Source organism: Culex pipiens, chromosome 2 (assembly GCF_016801865.2).
Source record: "Culex pipiens pallens isolate TS chromosome 2, TS_CPP_V2, whole genome shotgun sequence".
In the NCBI taxonomy this organism is placed as follows: Eukaryota; Metazoa; Arthropoda; class Insecta; order Diptera; family Culicidae; genus Culex; species Culex pipiens.
The window spans coordinates 171,948,383-171,962,973 of record NC_068938.1 but is presented as its reverse complement, the minus strand read 5'-3'; the positions used below and the strand labels follow the sequence as shown (position 1 = coordinate 171,962,973).

The 14,591-nt window shown below is 39.0% G+C and overlaps 2 protein-coding genes across 4 annotated transcripts in view; one reads left to right on the top strand and one right to left on the bottom strand.

Annotated features, from left to right (window-relative positions):
* The window catches only part of LOC120428233 (zinc finger protein 39-like), a 487,119-nt gene that overhangs the window by 349,071 nt on the left and 123,457 nt on the right, over nt 1-14,591 (bottom strand). The window lies entirely within an intron of this gene.
* LOC120429991 (uncharacterized) overlaps nt 1-14,591 on the top strand; it is a 38,629-nt gene that overhangs the window by 14,847 nt on the left and 9,191 nt on the right. For 2 of the 3 annotated variants that reach the window (XM_052707343.1, XM_052707342.1), the window contains one exon: nt 13,295-14,563. In XM_052707343.1, the coding sequence (XP_052563303.1) occupies nt 13,306-14,563 (1,258 nt within the window). In that variant the 5' untranslated portion in view covers nt 13,295-13,305. Of the gene's footprint in view, nt 1-13,131; nt 13,232-13,294; nt 14,564-14,591 lie in introns of those variants that run through there. The other variant, XM_052707341.1, reaches the window with a different exon arrangement.

Below are 14,591 nucleotides of genomic sequence, written 5' to 3'. Positions count from 1 at the left end.
TACCATTAATAGGCTTGGTAAACATTTCCCCCTGAGTATTGCAAGTATTCATCAGCATTAACGGCGGTATAAAAGAACGCCCGATGTAAACCGTCACCTCCATACCAGTTTATATTGTGATCATGGCCAAGTTATTCCTCGTCGTCCTGATGGCAACAATCCTGGCCGTCCTAATCCAATCCTGCCCAAACATTGTAGATGAGAAAGACTCCGGTGAACCAGTGTCGTACAACGGAACCATAGTGTCACTTACCATTAAGAAGCCCCTGAACGGCAGCCAAAAATTGCAACTCCACGAAACGGCCCTCATCAAGGGCTGTGTACGGGCCAGCATCGTCCGGACCTCGGACCACGTGGGGGTAACCGTCGAAAGCTGTTACGGATCCCAGTTCGACTTCGCCCGGGAACTCACGGACGCGTTTGGGCGGCTGAACACCGCTTCGCTGGGGATCTCCGAGAGGGATGTTGGGCTGATCCGGTTTACCGAGTGCAGGATCGGCGGAGGTACGCTCTCCTTCGACGTGAGGATTCAACAGGCGTGTTTGACGGCGGGAATTGGGACGGGACCATGTCAGGTGATTGCCAGCGGAAGGAAGGTCCTAGGGGTGCCGTTTGGAATGTCGTACGATGCGCGGGATTTGCTGCCCAAGGGGAGTGGAGCCGGGATTGCAGGACAGAGAGCGTTACTGGTTGGAGGACTGTTGGTGATGGTAGTTGGGGCAATTGCCTTTGGTGGATATTGAAAAAGAGGAAATTTCGTTTGAAATTTTTGTTGTACAGTGTGTCTTTCTAAGAGTGTGGAAGGTAATTGAATAATTTTTTAACAGCAAAGTTTTACCAAAAACAGGAAAATCTGTAAATCGCAGAAATCCTGCAAAAATGTTATTTTTAATTTTAAATTCAAGCAATTGAACTAATTCAATAATTCCTGTGCTACCTGATGGGCTCACAAGCTATTTTTATCTTTTCCATAAATTCACAAAAGTGACAACGTTGTCAGGCATACTAACATTATAAAACACTGGAAAGTAATTCGAGTACAAATGCACAGGATTCCAAAATGTACAACGTTTGGTTATGTTTCGATATATGTGGACAAAAAAATATTTTAAAGTCACTTTTATGTATATGCCTATAACTTTAGGCATTGTTGTCATATCTTCACTCACACTCACTCAATAGTTTCTTAAATTATGAAACTTGTTGTTTTTTTTCAGGATTTTAACTAAAATTGGTCTTATTGTATAACTTTTGAAGTAATTTGTCATTCTGAAATGAGACGTTGCAACACAGCGCGAGGACTATCACCACCCACTATCCGGGACTGAGATAAACTTTATCAGCATATTCCAAGTCTGATACAAATTGAAGGGGAAATATACCCATTTTAAGCCTAATAATCGGTCGTGTTTGAATGATGCTGGATAATCTGGAGTGTTCCTTGAAGTTTACTAAAACCAAGTACACCAACGAGTAGAGCAACTTTTTGTGAACATTTCTGTTTATTTTCACTTTTATTAAAAGTTATGCTATTCCTTTTTACAAGCATTAAAAAAAATACCAAATGCATTCTAATCAGTCGAGTGCATTGGGCCACGCCCATTTTTCTATTTTCAGCTGAGTTCTTTTTTTCTTCCAGCGCTCTTTTGGGTTTGCTTAGTGCTGCCAAACTTGATGAAATTTTAAGCGAATACTCACAAAAAGTAGCATTTATAGAGAAAATTTCCTGGCATCACTGGCTCACTCCAACAGGCGCTGCTGGTGGTGTTGGTGGCCACCCTTTGTTCTTTCTTTGCCTTTGCTTCTCGCTCGGTTTTCTTCAGCCTTCGATTGGAATGGGTCGCCAAAAGTCAAACGTCAAAAGACTTGACGCGTTTGTTTTTTTGATGGCGCTTGCTAATTATTTACATGTTTCGGGATTATATTTCAAGTGAGTGACTAACTAATGTTCAAAAGAACATATTGCCGGTACTGCCGTTTTACGGCGATATGATGTATACGGCATTGAGGTGATTTTGCTGTAGACACGATTTTCTGTTTTTGTTCATTTTTTCAATTTAAAATGACTAATTTAAGGTCTGCTCTGTAGAAACTGTTAAAAAGTACAATAAAAATGTGGCCCCTACAAAATTTCTTGATTTTTCCTATTCTCTACGATTTTAAACCACAAACATCATTTGGCCGTAAAAATAGCATTAAAAAATCACTACTTTTCCTTCCCAATGATGTATGTATACATTGGTCGATCAATGCAAGCTATATGTTTTGTGCCAGCTATTTTGACAGCTGAGCGGATTAAGGGAATGCATTGTCCACGTGGATACTTTAAGGGGGGAGGGTACTAGGGAGCGTTCTTTTATTACGTAACGCATTTGGGGGGAGGGGGGGGGGGTCGGAGGCCGTTTTACGCCCCATAAATTTTTTTTAAAATTTGTATGGAAATTTTGTTACGAGGGGGAGGGAGGGGGTTTAAAAATCCGATTTTTTTGCGTTACATAATAAAAGAACGTTCCCTTAGCGATTGTCTACGCTCCATAAAAACATTTTTGCATGAACAATTGTCCGTAAGGGAGGTGGGTAGGTCCAGAATTTTCAAAAAAGTGTCTACGTGGGTGTGGATAAGGTGTCATCCATTAAGTACGTCACATTAAAATCAGCCAAAATTTACTACACCCCCCTTTGTCACGATTTCCCTATGCTTTTAACGCGCAATGTCACGCTTGCTCAACCCCCCCCCCCCTCAGAACGTGACGTACTTTATGGATGACGCCTAATGGATGTCCCCTTAAGAATTAAATCGAAATAATGTAATACATTATTTCCCAGTCTTGATTTGGTACCAAAACCTCAAATCAACATTCAAACAGTATTGAATTTGACTTCTATCAATTCTCAATGTATACATACATCATGATGAGTAAAATTGGCGTATACATCATTGTTTGTTTGCTTAATAAAATGGGCCCCAGAGCAGCTTTTTGAAAAATTCTTTCGTCAGGAGGTAGCTTTTAAGAATCTTTATCAGACTGTACAATAAAATTAAAAATGTCCAAAATGGCGTATACATCATATCGCCGTAAAACGGCAGGTAGCTGGAAGCAATTTTATATCTTAAGCGCTTTGAAATATTTAGCGCAAGTGAAAAGATATTGATGGCGACTTTCGTTAAGCAGTTAACCTCTCATCTTGCGTGTGGATGTGTGTGCCACCAAAATGACGAAAAATGGTCTCTCAAAATAGAAATTATGATCAAAAGTGCATTAAATTTGACCTTTTTGGCCAGTAAGTGGCATACATTTGCGTGCTTACTTGAGGCGGTGCTGTTGCTGGTAAGTTTATAGCCTAAATAGTATTTTTGGAGCTTTAATCGAGCATCAAACTCTTCATATGACGAAGATAGGTGTTTGATTAGAATGGGTATATTTCCCCACTTGTTGTGGGTATTGGATTGGAAGCTAAAGAATCGAGCCAAGGGGTGTCTCTTACGATTTTCCAAAATTTTCATTTTATCTTGTCATCCTACTGCGCAGTATTTTTTGGCAATTTTTGTAAGTCAGTCTTATCGGAAGCCCTGATAATCCCAGGAAAAAATATGAAAATTTAAATAAAATTATTAAAAATTTTAGTGCCTGGCTGCCTGTTACACCATCAAATGATAATTCTTATTATTTCTGGGGCAACATGAGAAAAGAACAAATAAGCATTTTGACAGTTTAAACTAATTTTACAATTCTAAGGATTTAATTAACTTTTTCACAAAACTCAAAGTGTCAACCATGAGCTGGCCTCCTGTTGTCTCGGAATATGCCAAACAGTTCCAGCTGTCAATATTCTTATGCGCCCTTTTTAAATGTTGCTCCGGATGTTTTGCAACCAGCGACCAAAAATTAAGCAACGAAAAAAAAAACAATTATCCAGTCTGGACTATATTAATAATATGGCGCTGTAAAACCATTGCAACATTAAGATTACCCTAAATTCAGTAGTGCCATCTCGAAAATGAATAAAATGCAATACTCAGGAGAGAAGTTTGCCTCATTGAACAATCCATTTAATGGTATGGTATAAAAGTACATTCCAAGCGTTGTGTCAATGCCAAACCAGTGAAATCCTGACAAAGCAAATCATGGCCAAGTTAACCCTCGTTGCTCTGATGGCCGCCATCCTGGCGATAATCCGGGCCTGCACGATTTCTCCACTGGATACGGACCCCGGAGGGCACGTTTCTTACGACGGCACCGTGGAATCAATCACCATCGAGACTCGCTCAAACGAGAAAAGTGAGCAAGCGTTCTTAAAAGAAACGTTCATCACCATCAAAGGCTGTGTACGGGCCACCATCGTCCGGGACGCGAACCACGTCGAGGTGTCCGTCCAAAACTGTAACGCAACGAGTCTTGACTACGAGCGCAAACTGGCGGAAGCTTTTGGTGAGCTGGAAACGAACAGATTTGGGATTTCTATTGAGCAACAAGGATTGGTGCAATTCACCGAATGCTTGTCATCCGGCGAATCCTTTTCGTTCTATCTGGCCGTCGAAAGGCAGTGCTCATCGATCAAAGCGTGTCGTGTTTTTGCCAGCGGCAGAAAGGAGCTGGCAATTCGCCACTATGGACTGATGAGGTCTTTCGATGCACTGAATTTGCTGCCTAATGGAGACAATGCTGGATGCTTGATTGGTGGACAGGCTTCGGCGATGATTGTGGGGATTTTTGTGTACGTTTTTCAAATGGTTATTCATTGATATTCAACATTGTAACCGGCTTTAAAACCGTACACTATTCATTACATATATGTCAAAATATTGTAAAATCAAAGGAATAACATAAATGTAACTTTGTTATGAACTTAAATGAACAAACTGTAACTTGATTATGCACAAATAAAATCGAATTGAATTGAAAAACATTACTGTAATAAAACTGGCTGAACTAAAATTCAAGCCACTGTGGAGGTATTACAATAATCCTTTACTTTATTAAAAATCAGCACTCTGAGCCATTGCACAGTGGTCCAGATCGCAAAATTAAGTGGAAAATGGATTTTTCCGAAAAATGGTGAAGCTTTGAAGCTTTGGTGTTTTCAGAAGAGTTGTTGCAAATAGAAAGGGGCAACTTTTGGATTGGTTGAAAATTATGGTGGTTCACGATTAGGGAGATTTGGAAATCTAACTTTTCAGGAATATTTTAGGAAATTCCATGCAACTTTGTCGAAGACACCAAAAGTTTATGTCGTAATCTACGGCTTCTACGACCATATTTATAGAAAGCATCTGAGCAAACCTCCAAAAATCAGTTTTTTGAACGTGGCAATTAAGGTGTGGATAATCGCAATGAGGGCGCATCGAAATAAAGACGACCGATTACATACAGGTTAAAATCAGACTGGCTCTTTATTTACACCGGACATCAAATTGTCAATACGAGACCACGACTAATGACGCAAAGGGCGAGTCCACAGACTCCGCCACAAGGGCATCCAGCACTACAAACGCTGAAAAAAATCTCAGGGGTGTTTTTCTTTAAACTCAAGATATCGTCATTTGAAAAAGTCTAATTTTCAAGGGTAAATCATATGGGACCACCCTAACGAAATTCGAAAATTGTCCAAATATATGTTTTCCCATGTAATTTTTCCCGCTGAATCTGAATCTGCCCTCAGAATTGAGCCAAAGTGTCAAACAATCGATGTTTGGTCATATTTTGGGTTTAAATGGTAATTTTACATGTTGCATTTCTTTTACCTTTAGCATAAACTTTTAAAAAAAGTGTTGTTTATTAAAAAATAAATCAATTTTTATGTAGTACCAGGCGACTCCATTACAGTTCAGACTCGATTATCCGAAGCCTCGATTATCCGAAGTTTCGATTATCCGAATGTTTGTTTGGAGCTTCGGAAAATCGAATCACAAAAAAAAACAAATTCAAAAAATCATTTTTTCAATATTTCATCACCGCCATTTTGGCCGCCATCTAGGTTTCAAAATTTTTAAATCACGTTAGAGTAGTTTCAGGGGTCATACTTGAGCTTTTTGACGTTTGTCTGCTTTTTAAGTAGGCTGCAGCCCAGTCATCCGTTGCTCAGTTACCGAACAAGTACTGTCTATAAATTTACATTTAGAGAACATTTGTAGGTTGGATATTTGATATAACAAAAAAAAAACGTTACTTAATCAATTTTAAGGTGGTTGGTGCCTTCCTCACATTCATAAAGTAAACACATTAAGTCAAAATAGCAAAATTTCCCCTTAACATGTTTAACAAATCAACTTTATTACTAATTTCTTTTGATAGGGTTTTCAGACCATCAATCTTTCTGGCTCATCGGTAAGGTTTGATAAAAAAAACCTATCCAACGATAGTTCGCATGGAAGATTCGCACAATATTTCTATTACAATATCTGAGATCCGGCCTCCAAAAAGGTCTTTTCAATACCTTTCTATAAATGTATACTGTCATCCCTCATATTCGGAACAGTTTACAGATCGGCGAATGTTCAAAAAATCATAGCAAATCGGTAATTGAACTTAATGATTCGCTTTTACCTTCATTTGAAAGCTTTTCATGCGATCTTTCGAATGCTGTATCAAACAACTGCAAATTTTAACTTTTATATCAAGTTTTTGAAGAAAAACTTTGACCCTTGGAATCCACAAATTCGGAAACCTTTTTTATACGGATGTAAACAAACTTTGGATCTCTCCAGGAGTACATATTTGTAACAAAATAATGACTTCACACACTGCAACCAGTGAAACTCAAGCTTAGTGATGTTTTATCCATGGTCTGATAACTTTTTTTGTGAAAATATCAGTTAAATTTAGGTGTTCCACAACTCTGGGAGGCACAATAACATCCCACAATCATGGAACAGGCAATTTGGAGGCAGTGTTTTGCTGCTCTGAATAAATAGTCTTGAAGTGAAGTTTTTTGTTCAAAAAGTACTACTTTTACTATTGAAATAGCAAGAAAATGTCCAAATAAAGGTCCAAAAAATAGTAAGGTCGTGAGAAAAGCTGCATTTGGCATGCTATTGACAAATTATCACAAAAGTGTTCCGAATTTGTGGGTGTTCCGAATATGTGGGATGACTGTAACAAGACGGGTTTTCTTACAAAAACCACCCTTGTTACAATCTTCTAAAATGTGGTCAAGATCGTTTTTTTTTTAGCATAACTTTTGAAGTACTTAACTAAACATGCTGATATTAAAAAGAGACTTATGGGACCCCAAAACGGATCGAATGAGACCAAAACGGTCAAAATCCGTGAAGTCAATCCGGAGATAATCGAGTGACATTTTTTTGTCCACCCACCTACACACATCCACACAGACATTTGCTCAGAACATGATTCTGAGTCGATATGTATCCGTGAAGGTGGGTCTAGGCGGTCAAATTAAGAAGTTAATTTTTCGAGTGATTTTATAGGCTTTCCTCAGTAAGGTGAGGAACGCATCAACCACCATACGGTAAATTAAGTAACGTTTTTGCCTTCCTCACCTTACTGAGGAAAGGCTATAATATCACTCGAAAAATGAACTTTTTAATTAGTCATTTGTACATATCGACTCAGAATCAAATTCTGAACAAATGTCTGTGTGTGTGGTGGGATGTTGATAACAAAAATTGCACTGGATTATCTCGGCACTGGCTGAACCGAATTGGACCGTTTTGGTCTCATTCGATCCGTCTTGGGGTCGTCTAAGTCGCTATTGAAAATTATAAAGTTTAGTGAAGTACTTCCAAAGTTATGCTAAAAAAACGATTTTAACAAAAGTCCGGAAGATTGTAAAAAGGGTGGTTTTTGTAAGAAGCCGTTTTGTAGAAGCCGGATCTCAGATATTTTGATGAAAACGTTGTCCGGATGGGATTGGATGGGTTATCAAAAGACCTTTCTAACGAGTACAAAAGATTGTAGATCCGACAACCCTATCAAAAGTTATAAGCACTTAAGTGTTATTTATACACTTTTTCGAGGCCGGATCTCACATATTTCGATGAAAACGTTGTCCGGATCTATCATGCGACCTGTCGTTGGATTGGTAATTAAAAGACCTTTTCAACGAGTTCAAAACATTAAAGATCTGACAACCCTATCAAAAATTATAAGCACATAAGTGCCCTGAATTATGATTGACTACTCAATCTGATGGTATGAATAATGAATCAAGTTGATAGAACACTGAAAGGTCCGCCCTTTTGTATCTATTTTGGAAAGTATTACCCTCTAAATGTGAGGAAGGCACCAACCACCTAAGGGTGGATCAAGTAACGTTTTTTTAATAGTCCCAATCATATCCTACAACTTCACCCAAGACACCATATTGATCAGAAAATTCCTTCTCAAATTTTCGAATGTTTCATAAAACTTTCATAAAGCCGTTAAGTCGTTCCAGGAGTGGGAGTCGTCTCCCTGCTATAAAAAGACAAACAACACACCAAACCAAGCCTGCTCCGGTGGAATCGTTGGCGGTGCTAGTTGGACTCGCAATCCAAAGGTCGTCAGTTCGAACCCTGGGATGGGAGGTTCTTTGAAGTAGAAAGAGGTTTGGGTGCTCTTCCCATTCAAGCCTATGGACTCCTAGGTTCGAGCAGAAAATCTTGCAATAGGGACCACAAAATACCTGAGGGTTGTTAAAGTGGAGGGTTTGATTTTTGACTGACTGTAAAAAATTCAAATGTTAGGCAGCGAAAAAAAAAATGTCCGAGGTAAAAAAGGACTTCAGATAATCGATCTGGGGTTTATTTTCATTAAACTCGCTTTTATTTTAATTAAACTCATCCCAAAAATGAATTACATTACGTGTTACACGATTTCCAAACGATCACTAAAGCAATACTCAGGAGAGATGATTACCTCATTGAACATTTGAACAATCCAATCCATTTGTTGCATGGTATAAAAGAACAATCCAAGTGTCGTGGCACACCAGTTTTATTCTGACAAACCAAATCATGGCCAAGTTAACCCTCGTTGTTCTGATGGCCGCCGTCCTGGCCATAATCCGGGCCTGTACGTTTTCTCCACTGGACACGGATACGGGAGAGCCCGTTTCTTACGACGGCACCGTGCAATCGATCTCGCTCCAGTATCCCCCAGACGAAAATAGTGAGCAACAGTCAGCACTGTCCACAACAATCACCATCAAAGGCTGTGTACGGGCCAGCATCGTCCGTGACGCAACCCAGCTCAAGGTGTCCGTCCGAAGCTGTAACGGAACGAGCCTTGACTACGAGCGGGAACTGGCGGAGGCACTTGGTGAGCTGGAAACGAACAGATTTGGGATTTTTCGTAAGGAACAAGGATTGGTGAAATTTTTCGAATGCTTGTCATCCGGCGGATCATTTTCGTTCTATCTGGCCTTGGAAAAGCAGTGCTCATCGAGTAACGTGTGTCGTGTTTTTGCCAGCGGCAGGAAGGAGCTGGCGATCAGCCAATTCGGACTGATGAGGTCTTTCGACGCACGGAATTTGCTGCCTAATGGAGACAATGCTGGATGCTTGATTGGTGGACAGGCTTCGGCGATGATTGTGGGGATTTTGGTGTACGTTTTTCAAGTGGTTATTCACTCATAATAAAAATTGTAACCGGCTTTAAAACGCAAACTATTTAGTACAAATATGTTAAGAGTGAGTAAAACATTGTCAAATCATTGGAATAACATTAATGTAACTTTGCTATGCACTTAAATGAACTCATTGTAACTTGATTATTCACAAATAAAAAACATAAATGTGATATAACTGACTGAACTTTAATTCAAAAACCTTTAATCAAAAACAGATTTTTGAAGTTCTCTGAAAAAAATAGAGGGGAGTAAAAAAAAAATATGTGTTACCCGATTTATAAACGATTACATTCTAATGCAATACTCAGCAGACATGTTTACCTCATTGAACAATTTTGAACAATCCAATCCATTTAATGCATGGTATTAAAGAACATTTCAATTGTCGTGGCACACCAGTTATATCAAGACAAACCAAACCATGACCAAGTTAACCCTCGTTGCTCTATTGGCCACCATCCTAGCGATAATCCGGGCCTGCACGATTCCTCCACTGGGTACGAATCCGGAAGAGCACGTTTCTTACGACGGCACCGTGCAATCGATCTCTCTCCAGTATCGCCCAAACGAGAATAGGAAGCAACAGTTAGGGCTGTCCACATCCATCACCGTCACAGGCTGTGTTCGGGCCAGTATCGTACAAGACGCGAACCACGTCGAGGTATCCGTCCGAAGCTGTAACGGAACGAGCCTTGACTACGAGCGGGAACTGGCGGAGGCACTTGGTGAGCTGGAAAGGAACAGATTTGGAATTTCTACTGAGCAACAAGGATTGGTGCAATTCACCTTATGCTTGTCATCCGGCGGATTCTTTTCGTTCTATCTGGCCGTCGAAAGGCAGTGCTCATCGACCAAAGTGTGTCGTGTTATTGCCAGCGGAAGGAAGGAGCTGGCGATCCCCCAATACGGACTGATCGGGTCTTTCGATGCACAGAATTTGCTGCCCAAGGGAGATAGTGCTGGATGCTTGATTGGTGGACAGGCTTCGGTGATGATTGTTGGGCTTTTGGTGTACGTGTTTCAAAGCTTTATTCATCCATATTTTACATTTTAATCTGATTTAAAATGTACTCTCTATGTTACATATTTGCACGAGTACAAAATTGTAAAATCATTGGTATAACATAAATGTAATAAAACTGCCTGAACTGAAATTTAAGAAAATTTATTTAATATAAAAACAAATTAGATGAACGTCAAAAAGAACAAATAATCGCAAAACTCCGGTCAAATACATAAAAAAACTTGCAGTGAAGAGCATTTAAAGATGATCCTTATTTTCACTAGCGATATCCAAAGCTAATAACATGCCGAAATGACGAAGGTTTTGGCTCTTATGAGGAAGTCAATTGATTCCTTACCTTGTACCCACTTTACTAATCCCCCCAAATCCATCGATTGGGCGGTCTCTATTTCGCAAGTATATTATTGGCAAGTCTTGCAGGGGCAACGAACAGAAGAAGAATGATTTATTCAACAAAATTACACTAATTCTAGATCGGGTCAAGCCATACTTATGCGTATCTTCAACATATAGGACTAACATTCCCATCCACTGGCAGGGTTGTTACGGACGGCGCGGATCGCGTGGATGGCGCGGATAGCGCGGAATTGCTGACTAATTTTGCTCAGGCGCGGATTTCGCGCGGATGGCAATTTTGATAAATAAATAGATAAATAGATAGAATTACTTTCAAGTTATTAAGAAAAATATTATCAAGAATTACGAGAATTTGTTTTTTTCATTGAGTTCAATTTCAATTTCTTATTAATAGATTTTTTTCTGAAAATGTTTGTTTGTATTTTCTTAATACGAACCGTCGAAAACCTAACATGAAGATTATGTAGAGATTATTTTTTAAATTTATGGTTGAGAATTTCTTAATTAAAATTATTACTACACTTAACTCATTTCTTAATATATCCGGCTCTGAATATGTAATTTCTTTTGAGTTTTGAGTGATGTTTTTTAACCTTATTTATTTTTAATTTTATAGTGGATATATTCAATTTGCCTTTGAATTTTAGATGGGATTTACCCGTAGAAATATTTTTCTAAATTTAAACATTTTTGGCGAAAACTAAAAAGATCAGAATATTCAAAAATAAATGCTCCATCATTCAAAATTCAAATTTCAAAAATTCGAAACATTTTTTATATTTTAAAAGTTTTTAAAATCTGAAATTCAAAACTACAAAAAACTAATAAATCAGAAATCCAAAATTTAAAGAAAAATTTAAAATAAAAAAAAATCAAAATCTAAAAAAATCTAAATTTAAAAAAAATCAAAATAAATAAAATATTAAATTTAAAACAATTTTGCAAACTAAAAAAACAGAAATCTCAAAAATCTCAAATAAAATTTAAATTCTTAGATTGTTAAATTCCTAAATTCATAAATTCTTAAATTCTCAAATTCTTAAATTCTTCAATTCTCTACATTCTTACATTCTTAAATTCTTACATTCTTGAATTCTTAAATTCTTAATTTCTTAAATTCCTCAATTCTTAAATTCTTAAATTCTTAAATTCTTAAATTCTTAATTTCTTAAATTATTAAATTCTTACATTTTTAAATTCTTAATTTCTTAAATTCTTACATTCTTAAATTCTTAATTTCTTAAATTCTTAAAATCATTAATTCTTAAATTCTTAAATCCTTAAATTCTTAAATTTTTAGAAGAAAATATTTCAAATATTGGAAATGCAATTTGTTTCGGAATGAAATTTTAATGAAGAATTTGGAATACAATCTGTATTAAAATTCATAGATTTTGAATTTTTAGAATTTCGAAATTTAAAATTTAATCATATTAAAATATTAGATTTTGTTTTTTTTTTTGAGCTTATATTTTTGAAGTTTAATTTCATTTATTAGATTTTTAAATTTTGTTAATATTGGTTTATAATTTTCTATTTTGGTTATATTGGTCAAAATTACTGTAGTGTCCCTTTGATTTGCAAAAAGATTTTTTTTTTTGGTGACACTTTTCTTGACGACTCTTGAGGTGTTTTTCAAAAGGATTTTTTGCTTTCATTCCTTCAAACATAAAACGAGTTTCATTTTTTTTTATGTAATACTTTTTGTATTAGTTTTTTTTCTTTGGAAATAACATTTCTTGAATGTTCGTCGCGATTTTTTTTATATGGCGCAGATTTCGCGCGGATTGGGGTTTCGGTCGGCGCGGATTTGGCGCGGATTTTCTTTCGACTTTCCCGTAACAACCCTGCATTCCCATCCATTGGTCGCAGCCGACGCCGTTATTGATCAATACAACAGAAGCATTTGAAAAGTTGCGATATAAGTGAAGATAGATTAACCGAGGTCCTGATCGATAACGCAGTAGAGAGGGCTGGTGGGCTTTTCTGCTTATCTCGTGTTTGCATTCTCTCAAACACCACTTAAATACCTCTATTCTCCGGGTTTTATCAGGAGCTTCCTTCATTTCTATGACCTTGAGTCCAGAATCCTATTGTTATTGTTTTCTATGGAGCAACAGAAACAAAAACTAAAGAATACTTGTCGTAGCTATTTCACTGAACTCTATCTAGAACTCCACATTAGTCTTTTGGTAATGTTTGAGCTAACCAGATGTTTGGGAAATAAGAGATATCAAATGGGGTCAAAACTTTCGTTTTATTCTCTGAAATCCATCCAAAGTTAGTTAAACTGTAGAAAAATAACCACTAATAAAATCTTTTTTTCTTTGTCCTCTTTTCCAGCTTTCGCCACTATGGACGATGAGGATGCAAACGGCACAACCGTCATGGTCGAGGACGATGCCATCACCGCGTCAAGTCCCGCGGCAGATGCGGCGGCACCGGCTACGGCGACGGATGACCCAACCTCACCGCCGGAATCATCGGCAGATCCCGTAGAAGGGGAACAAACACCCTCGCTAGACGCTGACGTTGAAGAAGTGGCGGCTGCCATCCCAGCTGGGGTCCAGCAAGAAGACGACGGAAGCGATTCCGTGCAGTTTGTGCCGAATTCCCCGGAAGCTGCACAAGAAGAGGAGGAAGCGGTTTTGGTGGAGCAGAAGGAACCAGTTCAAGAATCTTCGGCAGAAGCAGTTCAGGAAGATGTCGAGCAAGCTGAAGTTGAAGCACCAACGTCGGAGGTCATCACCGTCGAGGACGATTCCGAGCAGGGTGAGAGTGGTACAGCTGAGGAGCAACCTTTTGAGGAGGTAGATCATGCTGAAGTGGCCCAGCAGGAGTCGGAAGAGCAGGTTGAAGATGCCGAAGAACAAGCTGAAGTGGCCCAAGAGTCGGAAGAGACTTTTGAAGACGCCGTTGATGAACCAATGGAAGACGTTGGACGATCGCAAGAGCAAGAGATCAATGAAGAGGTTCAAGATGAAGCTGCGGTGGCACCTCCGACAGAGGAGTCTCGAGAATCAGCAGAACCTCAGGAAGAAGAATTGCAGTTGAATGCCGACGCAGAACCGGAAGAGGTCGTCGATGAGAATCGTCCGCAGGACGATGAAGAAATGGAAGACGTTCAACGACAGCGGAATCCAGAAGAGGAAGAACCTCACGAAGATGTTCCAAAGCAAGATTTGGACGCAAGTGACTCCACGGTCACCATCATCAAGCACAAGGTAAATGGAAACCTTACTGGCAGCGAAGCTGCCAGCTCAGAGCCCTTGGACGTTGATCAGGTTGAACAACCTGAGTCTACGGAAGTGAAGGCGGACGAAGAAGAAGAACAAGCTGCCGTTGTAACAAACATGGAGGAGGAGGAGAGTGAGCTGCAAAAATCTCCCGAGCTGGAGCGAACAGTGGACGAAGTTCCCGAAGCGGAGCCAGAAATTGAGCAACCGGAGGTGACGCAAAGGCAAGAAGAGTCCGACGACTGCATGGAGATTGACGAGGTTGCTGAAGCGAGGAACGCGGAGGAGGAGGACTCGCCAGCTTTGGAAGAACGACGGATAGAGGAACAACCGGCTGTGGAGAAGGTGCCATCGAGGAGTGAAGATTTGAGCGATCGTAAGTTTTTGATTTGTTGGCGATTCGC